The sequence below is a fragment of the Nipponia nippon genome, unplaced genomic scaffold, assembly GCF_047370975.1.
Source record: "Nipponia nippon isolate SJK-2023a ecotype South Korea unplaced genomic scaffold, ASM4737097v1 scaffold_5, whole genome shotgun sequence".
In the NCBI taxonomy this organism is placed as follows: domain Eukaryota; kingdom Metazoa; phylum Chordata; class Aves; order Pelecaniformes; family Threskiornithidae; genus Nipponia; species Nipponia nippon.
The window spans coordinates 26254112-26276843 of NW_028262369.1; the positions used below are offsets into that span (position 1 = coordinate 26254112).

Below are 22732 nucleotides of genomic sequence, written 5' to 3' on the forward strand. Positions count from 1 at the left end.
AAACAGTTTTGAAGGAATGTCTTTGAAGTCTGTGTGAGTCTGCCCTTATCTCTGGCCCGAGAGACACCTGTACAAAACAAACACCTCATAGCTGAGCCTTAACCCTTCAGTTATGCCCCACTAACTCCACATGGGCTCATGATGCCAATTTTCCTGATTCCACCCCCAACCCCCTTCTTTCCCTGTGACATTTTGTCCGAGGAGGACAAAACCCCATTTTGGGTGTAGGTGCTACAGCCGGTGACATGGATAGCTACTTCATTCTTCTCACGTCACGCTAATAAATCTAATCCCTGGTTTGAATGAGCAGCCACAGAAGCGAGGATGAAGATTCAGTGCCCTCTTCAGCCTGAGGAGTTTCACATCCACGTCTTCCGTTTCCTTGAAAAACGCTGTCGCAGCAGCTCTGTAGGCTTAGTCGGCGGTATTCCTGCCCCTCCCTCGGCCACAGCTGGTGCGTCCTCTTCCCTTGCCCTCTTCCCAGGGAGAAGCTCCTGGGCTTTCTCCTGAAATCCTGGCTGCCAGATGCCTCAGGCCCACTGAAACCACAGCTCAGGTGCCAAAGCCCTGTGTTCCTTTAATCCCATTCTGTGTTGGCCCTGACTGCCGCTGCGTTTCCCAGCCCTCTCCTTGCCCCAGCAGGATTTCTGTACCCTGCGCTCACCCGCGTCGCTGCTCGGGCATTTCCCTTGCGAGCCCTCCTTCTCCTTCGCTTGCCTCTCTAGAACAATAATCACTATTTTCTTAAATCACTGCAGTTTTACCTGTGTTCAATTATCTCCCCCACCAAAGGATAATTGCAGATTAATTAGCATACTTAATCAGCCACAACTAACATGTAATTACACCTAGATTCAATTATTCCAGTCTGGTCTAAACACTAGTATGAGACTTTATATAAAGGTTAACTCTAAGTGAACCAGCGTACTCCCAGTACATTTTTATGGCTGTCCTGTTACCACTGACACAGCTCTCTCTTCACTTTTTCCGTCGCCTCTACGTTTTAATATCCTACAGAATTCGGAACGATGATGCTAAATCCCCCCTAATTCCCCCCAGCTGCTTATAAACCTTTGCATTGTCAATTCAAGTGAAGCCGTGTGTTACAGCTCGTGATGGAGACCCTGGCACGCAGCTGCTTCAAAGACGGGACGGGTACGTAGGCAGGTGCCGAAGGCCTGCGCGCTCCACCTGCTTTGCCGCAGCACCGCTTTCTCAGGCCCTGCTCTCTGCTGAGTTGCGCTGGCGGGCCTGGGGGCGTCCAGCTGTGGGACCACCACCGTAACAGGTACGCGCGGCTTCTTTCGGTAGCGCCATTGGAAAGGCGGCGTTTAACACGGAATGAGCGGTGCATGCCAGCAGCCCTTCCTTCGGAGGCCATGCGGTCTCTGGCGGCGTCGTCTCAAGCATGTCACTTTCATAAAGTCCAACGTGGAAATAATGAATTACACAACAGAAAACTTAGACTGCTGATTGTCTAAGAGTGTTTTATTACCAGAGAACAAGACTTGAGTTGTTTCTTATCTCTTGACTTGCGTGCCAGCACACTGCATTTTCAACTCCTCTGTCTCATCCGCTGGTGTGTCTGCCATTTACTCACTGATTCGGGCTTCCCAGCACCATCTTATGCTTGGAAAACAGCAGTGATTTCTTCAGAGGTATCTGGACAACGTGGAGCAGAAATCAAATCACTCCAGTTGTTTTTAGCAACGGGCTTGAGCCGCTCGCTGTGGAAAGAGGATGCAATTCAATGGGCTCAAATTATTGGCTGGATTAATCTCATTAGTCTTAATGAGCATGGAGGTGAACAGAGGTCTTAAAAGCTGTAGCTTGAAAAGTGATTTTGGAGGTAGTGCGATTTGATCAGAGATGTGTTTGAATTCCAAGTCCTGCTCACTGTTCAGATTTCTTTTTTATTCCTACTGGAAGCACAAAATGAATAAAGCTGGGCAATATTGAAAGCTAGATTTCATTATGCTCTCTCCATCACAGGATAGCTAACTTCTGGCTGCTCCGCTGAAAGCTGCCGAGTTATATTCAGCCAAGACCGATTTCTAACTACTCTCTGGAGATCAAGAAAGACCTTCGCAGAGCCGTCAGCCCGTAGTGCCACTGCAGCAGTTTGCTAATCTTGGCCACCAGCAAAGGTGAGAGCGGAGGGCTATCCTGAGGTCTCTCATTAGTACGGTTCCTAACAGCTCCACAGGGCTTTCACGCTGGCAATTTCAAAGCCCTTTGTGGTGAAAGTGAGCCTTGTTATCTTCCTTCCTCAGATGGGTAAACCAAGGCACGGCCTGAGAAGGTGATTTTCGTTCGGGGCTGTTGAGCAGTGCTGGCACTGGGAATGAGTCCAGGCAGCCTGATTATCCACCCACCTCCCAGTTCCTTCCCAGGCTGCCTCCTCTAACTCAATGGAAACTATTTGCCTACACCTCTGCTGCAGGCAAATTGCATTTCACAAGCTACAACCACCACCTTGGCTCTTGTGAAATGCCTTGAGAGCCAGCAGTTCTTTAACCCTCCCACTACCCCGATGCGGTGGGGAAGCACGAAGGTCTCCTCGCTTTCTGGGGAGGGGACAGGTGCAGCAATACCAACCGCCTTGTCCACAGAGGGAACCTGTGGTGGGGCTGGCAAGCGTGTCTCAGTCCCAATCCAGCGCCTTAACTACGCGATCATCCCATCTCACATCAGTTGTAGGGTCAGTAACAGGCACTCTGTCTCCCCAGAGCTGCTCAAGATGATTTTCCTGTGAGCCAGTGTGAAAACACTTACAGCCCCCTTCTCTGTCAGACTTACAGCAGGTAGGCATCCCGCTTCAAGTTGCTCAGGTACCGCTGCACATCACACTGGTACAGGGACTGGTATCTTATCTTCTGAGGGTATTTTTCATGCTCAGTGGTGTTGTAGCAACCAACACCTACAGGGTTCTGGAAGGAGAAGGTCTCATGCGCTTCCCCATCCAGAGGCAGCATGGGGGATGTGAGTGGGGCAAAAACAGGTAGTGCCTTCACATGGCCAGGCCTTCAGTTGCACAAAATACAATATGTGGCGTATCTTAACCAAACCAAGCCTGTATTGCAGGGGAGGGAGGAGAAAACACACTAATCGGTGCTAGCCTGGCCAGTCCCCTTCACAAGCAGTTCTTCTTGTCACAGCATCTATAAAGAAGTTGATGAGCTCTGCAGGCTCGAGCACGTTCACCGGTCGCCTACTCCTAGCTGTAGTGAAAGGCTGCCATGTCACAACCTCCCCACTGAAATTAATCTGTCGAGTTCCCCAGCAATTATGAAGGTGTCTTCATCCCTGACCTCTTTCAAGTTGCCTGTTCCCCACTCAGGTGGATAAAGGAGAGAAGCCACGTGGAAGCCTGCTCCTCATCCCTAGCCAAGGTGGACTATTTCAGACTAAAGCTTTCTCTGTCTGCTTTGAGCCCTTTAGGCTTTGTTCTTGTTCTCCATGGGGAAGCTGCCAAGATGAATACAGCTCCAGGAACGGGTACTAAGGGAAGGGCTTCTACCTGCACTGGCTCTGCAACGTGCTGCTGATACAGCTAGAGGAAAAAACTGGCTTTCAAGCAGCAGAATATGACTTTCTGGGAGGATACAAGGAGCTCCTGGCACCTAAAAGGACTCACACCCAGCTGCTCTCATCCATGAAGTGCATCCACTTGCTTGCAGCTGATGCAGAGCAAAACTAATGGGAGGGGTTGTCTGAGCATCCCTTGAAAAGGGCAAAGGCCTGAGGATGCAGGCAGAGATAACTTGGTCGCTGCTGAGCTCCTGCCCCTCTGTTCAGCACCAGCCAAGCTCGCCAGCCTACGGGCAGCGTGCGCTGAGTGGCGGGCGCTCAGCGTGCTGCTGTACGCAGGGGCACCTTTCCCTTGGCTTGGCAGGACATTGGGCCGTGGGCCTTTATTCGCCATTTATTCTTTAGCAACCTGTTCTGGGCAAGAACAACAGCACCCAGGGAGGGACTCATCTCCTCTCTAAAGAATGGATATCTGCCCAAGTAGCCCAGGTTTCCTTGATAATCAACGGGTAGAGAAAAGCACCTCCTGAGGTCAGTCTGCCCTGCTGTCACAGCCAACCACCCGATGTGGGACTTCTGCTGGGGTGCTGCTCCGTTCAGAGGACACACCTAACGCGCAGCTGGCTGAAGCTGGTGAGGAGTGCCCACCCTTACTTTGCCTCAGAAGAGTTTCGTCCTCTCCCGGGCGTGCTGGTAATGGATTGGGGATGGGCATGGAGGAAGCTCAGAGCCTGACTGTTCCTGCATCCCTCACTGCCTTGTCCGTTCACTCACCTCGCTCCCAGTGAAGAGGCGGTAGGACTTTCTGTCAAATCTCTTGGCAGACGACCAGAATGGGGGTTGGCTGGAGTACGTTGATCTCTCAATGGGCTTGGGGTTGTAGGAGCCTGGCCCTACCGCATACTGGACAGAAGGAAACCTGTTATGCTTCAGTTTGCTCATAAAAAGAGCTGCACAATGTCAGAGAGCCAGCCAGCCAGCCGTCCGCCCGTCCCCGCAGGGCCTAATGCATCCCCACCGCAGGCACCCGCTGCACCACCGGGGATGCCGGTGACACCGGCCGGTGCCGATGTCCGTGCTGCCACTGACCTCCTCCCTTGGGCACTGGCTGAGCGTGGCCCAGAAGATCCTCTCTGTGGGGCAGCTGGGGTTCCTCGGCAGGGTGCTGAAGCAGCCTTTCTTCTTGTTCTCCTTCAAAGTCAGCTCGTCCAGGAAACCCTTGCCAGTGCCAGTGCTCGGCTCGGTGCCTCTCCTCTGCCGGGACAAGGGAGCGGTGTGAGAGGCTCAGCTGTCAGTGGTTTCTCGAGCCACCCCATCCATCCCATGCCGTGAGAGCTGAGCCCTGCCGCTGCTCACGGGCACCAGCCCGCTTTCCTGCACAGTGCCTGCAGCCCACTCACTCCCCAAACGCTGCTGCGTGGGCATATTTTTCCAGGATCCAAGGGAAGTCAGAGAGCAGGATCCAAGTGGGACAGATGCTGGTGTAAGGCAGCTCTCCATCCTTATAGCAATGTGCTGGCAGTGTCGCGGCTCGCTGACAAACCCCGTCTGGGTGTCGGGCCCCAGGGCAACGCACCTCCAAGGTGTGATGGCCACCATCAGTGGGCTTCGACCTGTCTCCTGAGAAGAGCCGGCTGGGGCCAGCTGCCTGCCGCAGCCCCTCGTTGATGCTGCTCCGCAGGTGGTAGGTGCCGGGTCCCAGGCCGCTGCCCTGCAGGCAGGGGGGAAAGGAGGCAAGGGCAGCGCTCAGCGGAGGGACGGGGCCACCCCACCAGCGTGTCCCCAGGGCAAGAGGCGGAACTTGCCATGGCTGCCGGCAGGGCACACTTCTCCATCCTGCTGTCCATCAGCCCTTGCATGCCGGCAGAGCGCTTGTCCCTCTCCTCGAGGTGGGCGTAGGGGTTCCCCCGGGGGCCGCACGTGCCGGGGCCAGGGAAGCAGTCCTGTGGGAGTGGTGGGGTGGCTGTGGGCAGCCTCAGCAAGGGGGACAGTCCCCAGCCCAACAGGAGGAGATGGTGCCCATGGTAGCTCCTAACCCTTGCAAAAGGCTTGTTCTCTGGAGGCATCACCCCGGAGCCAAATCCTGCAGCCAGTGGGAACCGTTCCCCAGCATCTCCTGTGTCAGGGTGAGACGTACTCTGTGGGTATCTCTGAAGCACTGCTCCCTCGTGTCGCAGATCCCCCGGAGGCTGGAGGGCCGTGTCTCCTGCAGAAAGTCCCTAATGTTGTACGTTCCCAGGCCCAGCCTTTCCTGCTGCAGGAGGAGAGCGGGAAGGATGAGGATGGGGCTGGGCAGCGCTGCCTGCACCACTCGCCCCCAGCAAATGTGCACGGAGGGTGGATGAAACCCAGCTCGTACTTGGTGTTTGCGCCTCTTCATTATCTCCTTGAACTGGAAATGGGGCAGCTGACTAAGCCAGGAGCCCTTCTCTGCTCTAGCCCAGCCAGAGGCTGATGCTTTCCCCTGCAACACAGAGCCGGAGCACTGCTGTCAGCAGCACTGGGACTGGAGCACGAGGGTGAGCCCACAGTCAGCCAGCCGTGGCTCCACAGCTGGGTGCAGAGGGGTGATTAGGGGAGATGGACACAGGGATCTGCTGCTCCATGTCCCACTCCTCTATGCTCTGTGTTTGCTGAGCACTGGGAAGGCACCAGCGAGCTCCAGCGTGAGCAGCTCACATCCCACACTTCCACACTGGGGTGCTCCCAGCCTGAGCTGGGTGTCCCGGACTGTCATGTGCAATAAGTCCTCGAGCAAGAAGCTGCTTCCCAGTGGGCACAGACAACCCAGGAGGTGAGGAGACCTACACCGCTAAGTCCAGCTCTCCCCACACATCCAGGCAAGCCCAGCTGGTGGCCTCACCTGGCTGCCCATGACCCTGGGGAGCGCCTGCAGCCCCGTGCTGGCAGCTCTGGTCCCCGAGGGCTGCAGGGATGTGGCAGCCCTTGCCATGGCAGCTGTCACCGTGGCAGCCAGCATCACGGCTCCCCAGGGAATGTCCCCTCCTGGGAGCAGACAGGGCTGGCAGACAGCAGGGTCGAGGCAGGGATCCTGGTTGTAAGGGAGGCTCCCAGCCTGGCTAAAGTAAAATATTCAGGGCTCGATCCAACCGTTTACCAGGCTTTCATAGGGATGAATTATATCTAAGCTGCTAAAAAATATGTTCTTATAGCAACAACCCAACCTGCCAATTCCACTTTGGGCAATAAAATGATGCTCTGGGTGGTCGTGTCCTCTGTGGCACTGTATTTGCTGCATCTGTGAGCTCTGGTGGGCCTGGACAAGGCGATCCACATCCATGATATTAGCAGGGGAGGCTCACCAGCCCCCTTAATGCCTGGGGCGTTTCAGACAAGAGCAAGCCAGGTCTGGGGAAGCCGGTTCTCTGGTGCTGGGCTGCTGTTTGGTGCAGAAAGTGGGGTTTGCTGCCCAGTCCCAGCCATGCTGCCCACCTCCCATTGCAGGCTGGAATGGGATCCTGCTGAGTCAGGGAAGCAAGGAGCAGAAGAGGCTGCCCGCCTTCAACAGGACCCTGGCGATGCTCCAACAAGTCATCAAGTCCTCCAACACTCACTACAGAGGTAGGAGAAATGGATTATTTCAGCAGGAGAGGGACCCCAAACTCATCTGTGTCAAACCCACCTCTGGTCCCTACACGTGTGTAACTGATGGTGTGATGCATCCAGCACTGACGGATGCTGTATGTACCTACATCCAAGGTAGCCCCGAACCTCAGATGATGATATGCATTCTTCTGATTGGCTTAATTACTATATTTTTATCAGTGTTGTTTATTTTCCAAAGTGTTGTCTGCTCGGGAGCAGCTGTCTGAAAGCACCCAAGGGTCACCCAGGAGCGCCTGCACCTTGGGTGGCTGCCAGGGTGCAGGGGATGTGCAATAATTTTATATCCCCCAGTAACTTCCCGAAGGGCGAATCTAAGACAAGCCCTGCAACTACTGCTTCCCTGGGCATAAAAACATTGTCCTGCAATCACAGTAACATCACCGGAGGGAACGAAAGTACTCGGGAAAGTTAGTTAGTCAGCCGGGTGCATGAGGCAGCACTTGTGGGCTCACGGACCCTACAAGCTGTGCAAGAGCACGTCCAGGGGCGGCTGGGACGTGCTGCCTCTCTGTGCTGAGACCCCAACCCCAAACCACAAATCCTCCGCAGGATGGAGAGAGGTTCGGCTGCTGAATGACTTGGCCTCTTACCTGCCCTGACTTTTCTTCCCTAGCCTTGGCCTGGTGCTACCTGGGGATGCTGCTGGAAAGGAAAGAAACGTTTTCCACCACCCCAACAGGGACCCAGGACTGTGGCTTCTCTGAGACCAAACCCCTCGACTGCTTTGGCATGGTGCTATACACAGCGCTGCCGCACCAGGGACCGATTCGAGGCAGCTGCCATCGCCTGCTTGGTCCTTCATTCATCTTCCCCCCACCCTTGGCATTTTTGCTCCTGAAAATCCCCCGGGGCAAAGAGGGGAGGTCCCAGGCGGGAGCCAAGACCCTGGGTCCCACCATGTGCAGGGCACACCCCTCTCAGGCCACATGTTTGGCCCCGATGGCATAAATCAGCCCCTGGCAAAGCAGCAGGCAAGCAGTTCAGTGAAAGGCTGCAGGGACAGCAGTACCTTTATTAGATTCCCCCAGCACAGCTGGAAAAAATAAGGAGCACAGACAAGCTTTCAGGCACGTAACCCCTGAGCTTAGCCCCACATTCAGTCCTGCCTGCTGATTTAACAAGAGAGATCAGCTTTCCCCGCAGACCGCGTCTCTTGTATAGCCTTAAACCCTCTCGGTTAAAACACCGCCCTGGCGAATCAATCCAAGATGGTTTTGTCCCTTTGATCAGCACAGCAGGCAATAAGTCACCGACGGAAATGTGTTTCACTTCTGTGGCTCAAACAGGCGATAGAAACGGTGAAAGACAACCCTCCCGTCCTGGCGAAAATCTTCCACGTCCTGGGCAAGCAGGAGATAGCCAAAGGGATATGCAGTGTGGCACTGGATGTCCTGAGGGACCTGCAGCTCAGCCGGCAGGCGTACTGCACCCAGGCACAGGCAAGTCCTTGTCGGGGCCAGCGCAGCGTGCTGGGTGTACGAGGCGTGGGCAGATCCCCTTCCTGCAAGGACCTGTCCTGCTCCTCCAGCCTCCGAGACAGCCGCGGCACTTCTCCCAGACAGCGCTTGTGTTGCTTGTTTAATTGTGGTGAGAAACACGTAGGCAGAAGTAATTGCCTGACAAAACCAGCGAAGGCTGGTCTGGGAGTGAAGCTGCTATCTATCAGCCAGGCAATCTGGGCCAGATCCTGGCTCTGGCACTGAGCGGCTGAGGGACTTCCCCAGGTCCCTCTGGGCAACGTTTCATAAGATGCTCAGTCACCTCACAGAACTGGCTCGACTATTTAATTACTTTAACGCTCATAAATCATTCAGGAGCATCAAAAAATGTGCTCTTTAATCCCTTGATTTTGCCCATTTCCAGCCCCCTGTAAACAGAAGTGCACATTAGTGAGTATTTCCCATTATAGAAGAACCATGAAGATTTCTTCAAATCCCATTTTTCAATAAAATCAGGACTCATTCTGACTCCCTTATATTTAAACAGGATTATTTAACTCCTCATAAAAGGAGGCTCAGTGAAGTGAAATCTCCTCTAGTGGAGTACTTTAATATGTGCTTACAACTGCTCTTCAGAGGCGTTTAACTTCCTTTGAGCTAGAGGCAGGAGGCTGAAAGGTGCAGCATGGAGGTGACCACCAAGTGCCGGGTGGTGTCTGTCTGCCAGGTTTGACTGGAGAAAGCTGAAATGACATTTTAAAAAAGGCTTTTGGTTTCTCAGCCCTTCTTCAGGCACACTCCTACGGCCAAGTGGTTCAACCTCTGAACACATTAGGGCGTGCTGCCGCCATGTCTGAGCCTGGAAGGGGGAGCGGATGGGCTAGTTGTTTTGAAGGACCCCATGATTGCCAGGAACCAAATTTACAGCCAAGGTCAACAGGATGAGCAGCATCTCAGGGGCTTGCACCACCCTTCCTGGTAGTGCTAACCATGGGGTCACGCTTTGGACACCGAGGTGCTGGTGCTGGGCAAGCTGGCCTGGCTCTCTGGTGCAGCTTGGCATGGCCAAGGAGCTGACCCGATGTGTGCTAGTGGTTTGTACTCACATCATTTCGTCATCCGTCCTGCCGCTGGGCACAAGCTGATGAGTTTCCTCTGGTCTCCAGGTCCACACGAAGATGTACCTGCAAGATGTGGAACGTGCCAGGATAGGACAGGGCCCAGTGCCTGACAGAAGGAAGCTCGTGCACGCTAAAAATGACCTCGAAAGGGTCCTCAAGGTTTGTCCATGCCTGAGGAGAAACCTGGACATGGGCCAGGTGAGGATGGGCACATCATACCCCTGAGATCCCGGGGAGCTCCTTGCAGTGTCTCCAGGCTTTCATGAACTCTCAGCCCTAAAGTTAGACCACAAAGACTGAGGTGACTGGCCCTTGCCTGCCTCTGCCTCCTGTTGGGCTTGGTTCCAGGTGCAAGGGAGACGGTAAGGCACAGCAGGAACAGGGAACGGTGGGATTGCTACGGTTACCGTCAGCCTCAGCCGGGAGGGAACTCAGAGAGCTTATGGGAGTGAAGAGCCACCTGCAACCAAGCAGTGGGAGACATGAAACACAGGATGGGAGCAAGACTCCAGCCCCGCACATACACAACGGACATGGTGCTGAGAGCAGGTCAGCCGCACTCTATTACTCCTCTCCCCAGAGGCCGATGGGGAACGTCACCCTTGGAGGCGGCCGTTGATCCCTCTTTTCTCCTGACAGCCCCATTTTGTCCTGCCCCCCCTCTATTTACTATTTTTTACTATTACCTGAGCATGGACGTTGTGCAAGAACTGTTCCTGGTGGATGAAGCTCCTGGACAAAGTCATGGAGTTTGGCCTGGGTGATACCATACCTGAACTGCAGCTCTCCAGGGGCAAACGCCTGTGGCTTAAAAGCCAGGAAAGACTCGCCATCGAGTGCTTCAAGCAGGCCATTGAACTGGCCAAGGTGGGCTCTGCTGAGGCCTTGCGGTGCCTCCTGGAGCCACCGCTCGTGCTCTTTGGTCAGAAGCTGAAGACAGAGATGCTGATAAGGGAGGTGGGGCGGTGGGTTGAGAAAGCCAAGGAGACGCCTGAGCCGGAGCTGCTGGCGGCCTGCGGCAGCCTGGTGCTGGAGCGATCCGGCGCCCCGCAGCCCTGGTCCCCGGGGCAGGATGGCGCTGGCGGAGCTGCTGGTGGCAGCCGTGAGGGCCGGCTCCTCCACGGGCAGGGTGCGCCAGCGGCCGCCGTCCCGCCGAGTCCTCGGGGGCGGCGGCAGGTCTGCGCCGTGGCCGCCTCCCTCGTGAGCTCTCGGCACCTCCTCAGCTTTCCGAAACCTTGATAATTAACAAGGCAATAGGCGAGTCCCTGGCGGTGTTGGCCCTGTGAGCGCCCCGCTGCTGCTCCGCTGCCCCCGGCACTGGTGGCCGCCCCCTGCCCGCGGCTGGCGGCCCGCTGAGGCCGCTCCGAGCCCCGAGGCGGCAGAGCCGGGGGGCCCCCCTCGGCCACCTCCCCAGCCGCAGGCGCCGGGGGTCCCCGCTCCCGCCCTCGCGGTGGGGGCCGCTGGGTTTTGGTGACACCAGAGCTGGTGGGACCAGGCCCCCCCCGGGCGCCCACCCCGGTGCTGCGGCCCGGGGCGGCGAGGTGACCCCCCCCGCCCCCCGCGGACCGCCTGCTGCAGGCCGCCCTGCCCGCCCGGCAGGTGGCGCCCCGCCGCCGCCGCCATGCCGCCGGAACCATAGAGTCCCGGCCTCGCTCACTTCCGGCTTCCGACCGGCTGCGGGTGAGCTCCCCGCACGTGACGGGGGCTGTGGTTCCCATTGGTCGTGTCGGCGGGGCGGGGCGCGCGGTCCTCCCAGCGGGCTGCGCGCGGGAAGGCGGGGGGTGGGGCCGCGCGGTCGCCTAAGTGTGTGCGCGCGTGTGTCCGCACGCGCGTGTCTGTGGGTGCGCTCGTGCGCGCGCGTAGGCAGGCGGGTGCGCCTGTGCCGCGCCCACCCGCGCCCGGGCACCTGCACGCCCCGGGGGCGCGCGCAGGCACGAGCGCGGGCGCGTGGGGTGCCGTCGTCGGGCGCCCCCCCCGCCCCGCCGCCGCGCCCCCCGCAGGCCCCGCCGCCGCCATGGGGGCCGCGCTGCGGGGGTGGCGGCTGCCGGCGCCGGGCGCCCGGCGGCGCGGCTGCAGGCCCCGGCACGGCGGCCCGGGCGCGGGGAGGCGGCTGCTGCTCTCGCAGCTCTTCCAGCCCCGCAACCTGCCGGCGGGCGGCGAGGCGGCGGGGGAGGGCAGGGCCGGGGAGCCCACCTGCCGCAGCCAGCGGCTGATGCTGCAGGGCGGGCTCGTCCACCCCGCCGGCCCCGGCTGCTACTGCCTCCTGCCGCCCACCGTCCGCGCCATGGAGAAGCTCGTCAGGGTGATGGACGAGGAGATGCGGGCCGTGGGGGGGCAGAAGCTGAACATGCCCAGCCTGTGCTCGGCGGAGCTGTGGCGGGCCAGCGGCCGCTGGGACCGGATGGGGCCGGAGCTGTTCCGGCTGGCGGACCGGCACGGCAAGGGCTACTGCCTGGGCCCCACGCATGAGGAGGCGGTGACCGGGCTGGTGGCCGCTCAGAGCGGCCTCTCCTACAAGCAGCTCCCGCTGCGCCTCTACCAGGTCACCAGGAAGTTTCGGGATGAGCCCAAGCCCCGCTTCGGCCTGCTGCGCAGCCGGGAGTTTTACATGAAGGACATGTACACCTTCGACGCCTCCGAGGAGGCGGCCCGGCGGACCTACGACCTGGTGTGCGACGCCTACCGCAGCCTCTTCCACCGCCTGGGCCTTCCCTTCGTCAAAGTGCGGGCGGCCACGGGCAGCATCGGCGGCACCATGTCCCACGAGTTCCAGCTCCCGGCGGACGTCGGCGAGGACAGGCTGGTGGTGTGCCCTGGCGGACATTTTGCGGCCAACATGGAAACGCTAAACGGGGAGCAAACGTCTTGCCCCACATGCGGAGAAAAACTGACCGAGACCAGAGGGATCGAAGTGGGGCACACGTTTTACCTGGGCACCAAGTACTCCTCTGTCTCCAACGCTGTCTTCTACTCCCCTGAGAACAAACCCCAGCTGGCAGAAATGGGTTGCTACGGCCTGGGCGTTACTCGCATCCTGGCGGCCTCCATCGAGGTGCTCTCTACGGAGGACAGCATCCGCTGGCCGAGCCTCATCGCACCCTACCAGCTCTGCTTCATTCCCCCCAAGAGAGGCAGCAAGGAGGAGGAGGAGGGAGCCGCGCTCCTGGAGCGGATGTACGACGACCTTGCCGAAGCGCTGCCCCACCTTGCCGGTGACTCGGTGCTGGATGACAGGACGCAGCTGACCATTGGCAAACGGCTAAAGGACGCCAACAAGCTGGGTTATCCCTACGTGGTCATAGCCGGGAAGAGGGTTTGCGAGGACCCCCCCGTCTTCGAGGTGTGGAATCAGAACGCTGGCAAGGTTTTGTTCCTCACCAAGGAAGGTGTCATTGAATTGCTGAGTAAAGTGCGAGTCTCTTGAACTCCCTGTCTCTGAATCTCTCATCTTTGCTGCAAAGTTTATCTGAAGAGCCCTGGTTCCTTTTCAAGGAGGTGCAGGTTGTCTGCAGTGGCTCTGGGTGAGCTGAATCCAGCTCGTGTCAGAGCCAGCCAGGGTGCCTTGCGAGCCCCCCGGCTGCTGGGGCTGAGCTGGGGTCACCCCACGTTCCCCTGTGGGGCCGGGGGCGTTTCTCCCTCTGGCTACAGGCCCCCACAGGCTGCTTTTACCAGTGCATGTAGCCTCGTGCGGCTGTGGGAGCGCTGGCAGGGTCAGCCCCTCGCTGCCCGGCCACAGCAGATGGGCTGGCAATGGCCTCTGTTGAGCACACACAGCAGCAGAGGCTGCAGGAGTGGGGATGGGAGGGCTTCCCTCGCCCTATTCAGGTGCTGAGTTCTCAGCACGAGGGATTTTAAGAGGGAGAGAAAGGAAGGCGCCATTCCTCCATTAGCATCTTCTCTTTAGAGACACCCAGGTTCCATGAAGGTGGGGGTTAATCTTAGTTAAAGCAAAATGGTGAACTCTAGAGCCTTGTTCACCTTGAAGATGCCATAGCACTGCAAATCTGCAGGAATTAAGGTGAAGAACGGTGTCAGCATCTGCATCCCAGTCCTGCAGGTCAGTCCAGCTGGTGAGACGCCTGGATCTGCCAGGCTTGGGTGGTGACGGTGTGATTTCGGGGATGCGGCCTCAAGGTGGTAGAAAATCTTTGCAAAAAAATTAACAAGGAAACATAAAATCTGGGGACCTGCAAAGCCTAGGGGTAAAAGTGTCCAGGCCACGTTGTTGCTTATAGGCTGTAAGTAACCCTGTCACTCAAGGCGGTGACATCCCGCTTGTACGTGCCTGCTGCAGCGTGGGGCTTGCCACGCCGGGCCCCGGGGCTCCCGTGAGGAACAGCTTTCCGCCATCCCAGCGGCACTGACCGGTGCCATTGCCCCATGAGCCTTCGTGTGACTGCCATCCTGCCCCGCACAGGGAGCTCTCTGGAGGGAGTCGCCTTGCCCCGTGCCGCAGCTCCGGGGGCTGAGATCCAGAGCTGGCGAGCAGCGATGGTGCCGCTGTCATGTCGGGCTTTGTGGTGGGCCCACGCTCTCTACGTGCTCCCGCACCACGTCCTTCTCCTCCCTGTCCCAGGCAGGATCAGCTCCACCTGCCCTCCCCACGGCCGGTGCCTCCCCAGCCTGCTGCCGAGAGCGGGCCGGAGGGCGCTGGGCCGGGCCTGAGGCGGGGGGGGCCGGGCCCGAGGGCGCTGGGGGCCGGGCCCGAGGCGGGAGAGGCCGGGCCCGAGGGCGCTGGGGGCCGGGCCCGAGGCGGGAGAGGCCGGGCCCGAGGGCGCTGGGGGCCGGGCCCGAGGCGGGAGAGGCCGGGCCCGAGGGCGCTGGGGGCCGGGCCCGAGGCGGGAGAGGCCGGGCCCGAGGGCGCTGGGGGCCGGGCCTGAGGCGCTGGGGGCCGGGCCCGAGGGCGCTGGGCCGGGCCTGAGGCGGGAGAGGCCGGGCCCGAGGGCGCTGGGGGCCGGGCCTGAGGCGGGAGGGGCCGGGCCTGAGGCGCGGGGGGCGGTGGGAAGGCGCGGCGGGGCTCGGCGTGGCGCGGAGCAGCAGCATGGCGGAGGCCGAGCCGAGCGGTGCCGCGCCGCGGTACCGGGGCGCTCTCCACCCCGACACCTGGGAGCAGGTGAGGCGGCGGGGCCGGGGGACGCGGGGGGCCTGGCCTGGCCTGGCCTGGCCTTGCTGAGGGCCGGTGTGTGTCCGCCCGCAGGAGCTGGAGGCCATCCCCATGTTCATGAAGCGGTGCCCGGACGAGATCGACCCGGCGCGGCAGCCGGAGCTGGCCTGTCTGCAGTCCCTCCTCTTCGACGAGGAGCAGGACCCTGCAGGTGGGCGGCCGGGGCCGGCGGGGGGGGGGGGGGGGGGTCTGCCGGTCCGCTCCGGCCCCGGCCGGGGGAGCGGGCGTGGGGCGCCCCTGGGCCGCCGCGGCCCCCGCTCAGGCCCTGTCCCCCCTTCCCTCCCCTGCAGCGCTGGCCAGGATGTACAAAAACGAAGGGAACGAGTACTTCAGGGAGCGGGACTACAGGAGAGCTGTCATCGCCTACTCCGAGGGGCTGAAGAAGAAGTGCGAGGAGCCGGAGCTGCAGGCGGTGCTGCACACCAACCGGGGGGCCGCGCAGTTTCACCTGGGTAGCCCCGACGGGGCTGGGAAGGGGGCTCTGCGGTCCAAAATTGCTCTTCCTCCCCACTTTGGGTTTTCTTTTTCTTTACTTTTTTTTTTTTTTGTGATACAGCATGCTAAATAGCTTATTAATGAGAAAAAGCCACCTTGAATCCTGAAGACCTGGCTCACTTCGAAGCGTGGCTGCGTGCAGGGTTTGTGCTTTGTTCATTGCAGCTGTTGCTTGCTGCTCAAGCCTTGGCTCCAGGAGAGGGCAAAACCAGTGGTTTTTGATGCTGAACAGATTCACAGGGTGATTGGAACTACAGGGGGATGCCCCAGCCTCAAAAATCTGTTGAAGCAACATATTCTATCGCTCTTTCCTGGCTGTGTTGTCCTCAAGCTACCACCAACAGCATCCGTGCAGCAGGGAAGGTGTTCTTGGCCGTCTGAGGCTGTTGTGTGTTGCAGCTGGGAGATGGTTTGCTCACAGTCATGTTACTTGCTTCTCACCTGTGTGACTGATTCCTGTCCTTTCACTTCTTGCTCTTGATTTGCTTTTTCTTCTTCCACTCACCTCGCAGTGGTTGTAGAAACAGTGAATTCCAGAGTCTCCACATAAGCTATTTTGTCACCTTGGGATCTTCTTGGATTTTAAATGAAAGGTTCTGAGCAGTTTTGCTTGCTTTATAGGTAATTACCGTTCTGCTCTCAATGATGCCATCCAAGCAAAAAAACTAAAGCCCACCCATCTCAAAGCGATCATAAGAGGTAAGAGCTAAAGCACATGTTACTGCATGGAGTGCAAGGAACATGGTTTCAGAACAGCTTTGCACGTGTTAGTTTTACTTATTATGCTGTTATTGTTACAAGCCCTGGAACAGACTGTTGTTAGATGTTGCTTTGTTTCGCTGCATGTTTCTGTGTGTTAAATAGCAGTGGTTATAAACGTTAAATTACTGTGTGCATGCATCGTACTTTGTTTCTGGACAGCATTCATGTCAGAAAAGTAAAGTGGTCACCCTATGAGATTTTTTCTCTTGTTTTGTTATTGCTGTTTCTCCCCAAAACAGAAGTCTGCTTTTGCTTTGTTTTTTCAGTCAAAACACTAGCTTTCTGCTCTTTGCTCTTCAGCTTCTATGTCTGTCAAAGAGGCATTGGACCTGTTTCTGTAGAGCACAGCATAACTTTTGCTGTTTTCCACAATACTAGTTTTGGGGGTTTGTTCCCCCCCCCCCCCCCCAGCATTTCTCACTCCATGGAAATGCCTGCTTTATTTTTCCTTATGAGACAAATACTGATATGTTAATTATAATTTTGCTTGTAACAGACACTTCTAGCATCACTCTGCTGATTTCTGTGACTAGATGAGCAAATGATATAAGAACTGCTGAAATCTTTTAGATTTTCTTCTCAGCTGAACAGAACTGCTGGAAGCCTACGATTGAACATGACCGTGCAAGACACAGCGTGCGCTGCTGTATATGCCTCTTGAAAGCACTAGGGCTGATGGTGTCTTTATAACCACCACTTTGTGTGGTAGCTGTATAATGACTCCAATACTAGCAACTTAAAATCTTAATCCTTCCAGGAGCTCTCTGTCACATGGAGCTAAAGAATTTCTCTGAAGCCATAGCATGGTGTGAGGAGGGCTTGCGAATAGATTCAAAAGAGAAAAAGCTTGTGGAAATGAGAGCTAAAGCTGACAAATTAAAGGTAAATATTAAGGCAGTCTAGCGTCTACAATGCTTGTCGCCTGCTTTGTGTCAAGAAGCTCTTTGGGATCCTTGGTTGAAGAGTGCTCCGTACAAGTTTCTGTGTAGTATAATGTCCCCACACAGAACTGAGTGGTGGTTCCACATAGTGTGTTTTGTTGAGATGCGTAGGGGAAAGAGCTGGAGGGGACCCTTCTGGAGATCTGAGCTGATTTCTCCACTCACTGGCAGAGTAGAGCAGTGATGGGCATTGACTTGCTGTGTGTGACCATGGTGCAACCTTTTCTTACATGTAGCGAGCTGAGGAGCGGGATGCAAGGAAAGCAAAGATGATGGAGAAGAAAGAGCAGCGTCAAAAGGAAATTTTGCTTGCAGCAATAAAGGTGGGTCAGTGAGGGGGTTTGGTTTTGTGTGGTTTGTTTTGTTGTTTTTTTAAGAGCTCTCTTGTTTGTCTCTAAGAGGTTGTTCTCATACGCAGGCTTTTGAAGGGCTAGAGCCAAAAAATTGAGTTAAAACCATGATTCTCCTTATCTGCGTGGCTCTAGCCCCAGCTCCCACGTGTCCATATTTCAGGTAACAACTAATGCAAAATACAAACCCAGTGTTAGGCGATGGACTGAGCATCCAAGAGAGTGCTCTCACTGCTGGGCTGTAGCATCACACTGGCCCAATGAACCTTGCTTTCGTTGCCACTGATGGGCTTTACTTCAGTGGAAGGATAGAAGATACCCATCCGCTAGGGTGGAGGAATCAATGCTGGATCCTCTCCTTCCTCGGCAAATGTTTGGGCTATGTTAAAATATTTTGGGCTATTATATGAACCCAACCTCCTCTTCTGCAGTTGTCTTTCCAAAGAAAAGAGTGAGCTTCAGTTTTCTGAAAGAGTGGATGTTCTCAGGCGCTGGTGCATGTAGTTGCACCCTGAAGTTATGCCTGCTAGGTTCCAAAGAACAGGATTTCGGATGCATCCCTTTCCCCACATTTTCTCAGGCTCTTCTCTCAGCATGCGTGCTCCTCTGGATTCCCACTTCTCCTCATCCATTTTATGAGGAGTCTGGGTGTCTGGCTGAGCTTCTGGATTCTACTGGGAAGACCGCTCACCTGAGTCTGATAGCATAGGAAGGCTTTTGATGGCACGTTTAAGAGCTGACTAATTAATAAGAATGGCATGATTTGTCCTTTTACTGACTGCTAATTTTTTGCTCTTATTCTCCCCACCATACCTGTTTGGTTTTTGGTTGGGTTTGGTTCCCCCCCCCCCAGGAAAGAAATATCAAGCTGGTTCTTGAGCCTTCAAATGAAGAAAAGGAAATATCGGATGGCCTGGCTGAGGTATCCTTAGATGGGTTCCACTCTGACAATGCCACGGGGGCAAAGGTGCACTTAGATGCTGATGGCAACCTGAACTGGCCTGTTCTCTTTCTGTACCCTGAGCACGAGCAAACAGACTTCATTGCGGCTTTTCATGAGAACTCCAGGTAAATGCACTGTCGGCAGTGTCCTTGCGTAAAGGAGATGTTTGAGTAGATGAGAACAGACAGCAAGTGAAACACCGCCATGCTCGTGAAGTAGTTCCAGATTTCTAACCTCATAGCTGACCCTGCTTTTGAGCAGGAGGTTGCACTAGATGACCTCCTGATGTCCTTTCCAACTTGAATTATTCTATGATTTACAAATGCTGCTTTAAAATATGAGGGCCAAAATCTCAACATTTATTTATTTAAACGTTTTTATTTTAACGTTTTATTTTAATGTTTAAATTTATAGCGCAGAGAAACACATATTTAGCCAGTGTGATTAAAGGAGCTTGCAGTGCAAGCTTAGACCAGTGGCCAGTAATACCAGTGACCCGTCTGCATGCATGGATTGTAGAGGTTCATTAAGGTGCTGTTTCGAAGCCCTCCAAATATGGGATCTAGGAAAGAAGATTAAACTTAAAAATTATAAAAAACTTCCAAAAGGGGACCTCTCGTAACCACCAGCGAACCCAGTTTTCCTTAGGGCTTACAGCAGGCCTGACTGAAGTGCTGCAGACCTTTCAGACTATAAGCAAGTGACTGGCAAGGTGGGAATTCCACTTTTCTTGATGTTAACTTCGATTTCTGATCTTGCAATGTTAAACAAACTTGGAATTTGTAACTTTTTTTTTTGTGGGGAGATATGTATTCCTCAGATCTATTAATAAGTTAAGGACTTAAAATTACAGTGCAAGCAGATTAATAAAGCTGTGGTTCTGATACAGTAGTGTTCACTACGCCTTTTCATGGCCAAAGGAAGTGAAAATGGATTCTTAGAACAAATTGGCCACCAGCACTCCTGAAGTACCAAAATAAACAAGCCTCTGACACACAAGCATATTCTGAGCACTCTGATCTGATGAAGTGTGGTGCTGGTGGGACCATGTAGAAGGAAAATCAATTTTAGATGAAATGCAGGGTGTTTATTTTGACATCTTTTTCAGTGTGAAAATGAAAAGTTAAAAATAATTTGCCGTTGCACTGCTCAAGTTTGAAAGCATGAGTTACAACAGGGCATCGGTCTCACTGGGAAGGCAGTGAGTTTGAAGGGAAGAAACTATTCGTGATCTAAACTTACTTTCAACTCATTCGCTAATGTATTTTTACCATCATTCAAATGCAACTGTATGAATTACTGAAGCTGAACACTTCATCTAAGCTAACCAAGTGTATTTTGGCTTTTAGGTTTATTGATCATTTAATGGTGATGTTTGCTGAGTTACCTCCTTGGGATTTAGAAAGAAAATACCTTCCCAGCAATCTTGAGGTGAGAAGTTTGACTTTCCTTCTATTTCAGGGTTGTCTGTTGTGTTTTGCTTGGGTTTTTTTGTTTTTGTTTTTGTTTTTTTTTTCTGGAGTGAGATTGAGCAGCTTTGAGCATATGAAAGCAATGGCATTGTTACCTGCTTACCATACACGGATGGGAAATAAGGATTTGGAGAGCTACGTTCATTTATTAACTCAAACATTTTCCAGCTGTGCTGACATGGACACAGAATTCATTAATGAAAATTGAAGTTCTTTTGTCTTCCACTTACATTGTATTTGATAGAAGGGGTTTATAGATATTGCTTGGATTCCCATCTTTGTAACGATAATTAAGATTTAGAGCATCAAGCTGATAGGCTACCAGGTTTTTAACTGTGTTGTTGTGAAGTTGTTCAATACAAATGAGAAAATATTTTTTTAAAAAAAAGGTTATTTTCAGATCTAACTGGTGGTGCTTAAACACTTAATCCCATCAAGACAATATATGTCTGTTAAGGCTTTAGCTCATGTGGGATGCGAGTTGGTTGTGGCTATGGCAGGTTTGGAGAATATTTCAGAAATTGTACATAGAAGGATACAGATGTTTGTCTTTCCTTTTCCACTTCAGTGTCACACTTGCCAGGCAACAGCACTTCCCTTAGTGCAGTGAGCAGGCAGGTCCAAAAGTACAGTGGCTGTGTACTTTACCAGGTTAAAAACTGGGATTGTAGCTCTGTGTATATGTACAGTCTAAGGCACAGTTGCTGGATTCAAATCTCTTAAATCTGCTCTGTTTTGTTCAAATATCTCTTAAACTTGCTCAGTTTAGCTCATACCATTGCTGCATTTCACCTGTTAAAAAGCAGCCCATAGATTGGGATTGCTTCTCCGTAAAGCACAGGAACAGTCAATGTATTTTGCCTTCCTGCTGCCACTGCCATAAGAAGCTAAGCAGGTTTATACAGGGAAGACTTGGAATTTACACAAAACAGTTTCTACATTGCTGAAGTTGGCATCTGACACAGTCAGTTCAAGGTACAGAAGTTTGATAAACCTCTAGTCAATATATGGTGTGCTGTTACTGGACTTTCAACAGCTTAGTAGTTTGCCTTCATGTATCTTAAGTATTTAATAACCCTCCCAAATTTTTTCAGCTCTATTTTGAAGATGAAGAAAGAGCAGAAATGTATGAGCTGAACCCAGAACACACGTTGCTACAAGTGCTGCAGCACCAAAGGTGAGGCTGTACCTGTTCATGTCCAGAGAGAGCACGAAGGCAAAAAGTACGAGTTTTGGGCTTTAAGTGCAGTTTGTTCTCTGATTTAATCACCCTAATTCTTGGTGTATCTAAGTGGGGAAGGTGTGAAGCAGTGGGACTGCATGGATTTTGTCCCTGGCTTTAGCGACTTACATATTTCCCCACCCCACCCCACCCCCCCCCAAAAAAAAAAAAAATGAATTACTCTTTCCAGGACTGGATGGAGTTGGGCTACACACAAGCAGCAGCACAAAAGGGATGTTTCAGATTCTGTCTGCACAGTGCTACTTTAGAAAAAAAAAAAAAGGCAGCAGCATATAAAGAGAGCATGTTGAAGGTTAACGATGCTCTCACTGTTAATGATGCTGCGTGAGCAGCCCCCAACACAGCATGCAGCACCATTTCACTCTGAAACTGACTTTAAAGTGTTACACAGTTATTTAGAGAGAAGAATTTGCTGTTTGTGAAGCCGAAAAGTTATTGTAAAGCCTGTGCTGTTAACTTGCACCATCTTGTAGCTAGCTGGAGAAAGCCTGCTGCACAGCACTAGTGGCATGGTCTGTCGCAGTGGGAGCAGAGCTCTAGGTCGACTGCTGTGGGCTATGTCTGAACTGTCACTCCATAAAACTCAGTGGCATGCATAAGCCCTCCGATTTCAGGCTGTAAGGGCAGTTGCAAAAGAAACCTCCTTCCAGAGGGAGAATAACAGCTGTTTTAATTAGAAGTAGCTGTTGGGAGAAGAGTTGATTCATAAAACACTCTTCCTTGGATGTGTGTAGCCCTGGGTACAAAAGGCTCTGCCAGTCAGCAAAAAAGCCTGTCAGTGGCCTTGGGGAGGTCAGTCTTTATTGAGCTGGGTGGAAGTCACTCACTTTGCATGATGCTTGGCCAGCTACAAGGAAGCCAAAGGACTCCTTTTAATCTTTGCAGGTATTTTGTAAAGGCTGGGACTCCGACAGTTTTGGCATTTGTAAAGCGTTCTCCTTTCTCTACGAAGTACTTCTCTGGCAAGAAGGTGCATCGACTATAATGAGCAAGAACGAAATGAGGAATCCTGTGCAAGAGGCTGCTGTTTGTTATCCCAGCTACAGACTGCAAACTTCTGCTTGAACAAAAATACCTTGCACGCTTCAGGGGAGAAATAATCTTGGCACACAGGGAAACTTACAGGAAAGCAGCATAAGAGAATGAAGGGTTACAAAAGAGGATTATTTGTTTAAACAGAAATCCAGCTGGCTTGCAGAAGGTGTCCTCTTTGATAGGCTGCATGTGGTTTTGAAATAAACGTGAAGCAGTGCCAAACACTGGCTGCAGTTGAAGCAACAGCAGCTGGGAATGTACTTACTTACCTGTGAAAAATCACTGATTTCCTTGGAGGTGGGCTGTAGTTGCTGGGGTTTAACAGCAGTGGTCTGGGGAGATTCCTGCCTGCTGCAGCGGGATGGATGCAGTCAGATTCCTGCCTGGGATTAAGCAGCTGCTGTTTTTTCACCGCTTGGCTCTGCTGCTGGCCAGGGTAAAGCAGAGCTCTTTGTTCGGGGCAGTGTGTTTTACTGACCCTTTTCCTACCTTACTGATTGTCCTATATAACCTGGAAATAAACATGTCTATTTTAAGTAGAATGACTTCTGCCTAATAAATGAAACCATTTTTCTCACCTCATGAAATACTACAAGAGAATGACAAACA

The 22732-nt window shown here is 53.9% G+C and overlaps 4 protein-coding genes across 6 annotated transcripts; 3 read left to right on the forward strand and 1 right to left on the reverse strand.

Annotated features, from left to right (window-relative positions):
• Window positions 1–2795: 2795 nt before the first annotated feature.
• CIMAP2 (ciliary microtubule associated protein 2) lies at window positions 2796–6511 on the reverse strand. The gene is made up of 8 exons (XM_087734868.1): window positions 6395–6511; window positions 5891–5995; window positions 5669–5785; window positions 5337–5474; window positions 5108–5242; window positions 4550–4785; window positions 4306–4468; window positions 2796–2930 (listed from the first exon to the last, which is right to left on the reverse strand). The coding sequence occupies exons 1-8, from the start codon at window positions 6509–6511 to the stop codon at window positions 2796–2798; spliced, it is 1146 nt and encodes a 381-aa protein (XP_087590994.1).
• A 231-nt stretch (window positions 6512–6742) lies between these two features.
• TTC22 (tetratricopeptide repeat domain 22) lies at window positions 6743–11327 on the forward strand. Its single transcript, XM_087734869.1, is given in 7 exon segments — window positions 6743–6792; window positions 6884–7113; window positions 7772–7890; window positions 8445–8597; window positions 9764–9917; window positions 10394–10448; window positions 10450–11327. Coding segments are annotated over 7 exon segments (1269 nt in total). The 3' UTR covers window positions 10958–11327.
• A 178-nt stretch (window positions 11328–11505) lies between these two features.
• Window positions 11506–13288, forward strand: PARS2 (prolyl-tRNA synthetase 2, mitochondrial). The gene has a single exon (XM_087732650.1). It carries the CDS (start codon window positions 11733–11735, stop codon window positions 13140–13142), a length of 1410 nt encoding a protein of 469 aa, XP_087588776.1. The 5' UTR covers window positions 11506–11732; the 3' UTR covers window positions 13143–13288.
• Window positions 13289–14673: 1385 nt separating this feature from the next.
• Window positions 14674–22710, forward strand: TTC4 (tetratricopeptide repeat domain 4). 3 transcript variants are annotated; one of them, XM_087733853.1, is made up of 10 exons: window positions 14674–14831; window positions 14916–15033; window positions 15173–15334; window positions 15999–16076; window positions 16897–17021; window positions 17317–17403; window positions 18284–18498; window positions 19723–19804; window positions 20940–21068; window positions 21974–22710. In XM_087733853.1, exons 1-9 carry the CDS (start codon window positions 14760–14762, stop codon window positions 21024–21026), a joined length of 1026 nt encoding a protein of 341 aa, XP_087589979.1. In that variant the 5' UTR covers window positions 14674–14759; the 3' UTR covers window positions 21027–21068; window positions 21974–22710. The 3 variants fall into 3 exon arrangements, with proteins under 3 accessions (XP_087589979.1, XP_087589978.1, XP_087589980.1); XM_087733852.1 differs by having other exon boundaries at window positions 20940–21022; XM_087733854.1 differs by lacking the exon at window positions 15173–15334 and having other exon boundaries at window positions 20940–21022.
• The last annotated feature ends 22 nt before the right edge of the window (window positions 22711–22732 follow it).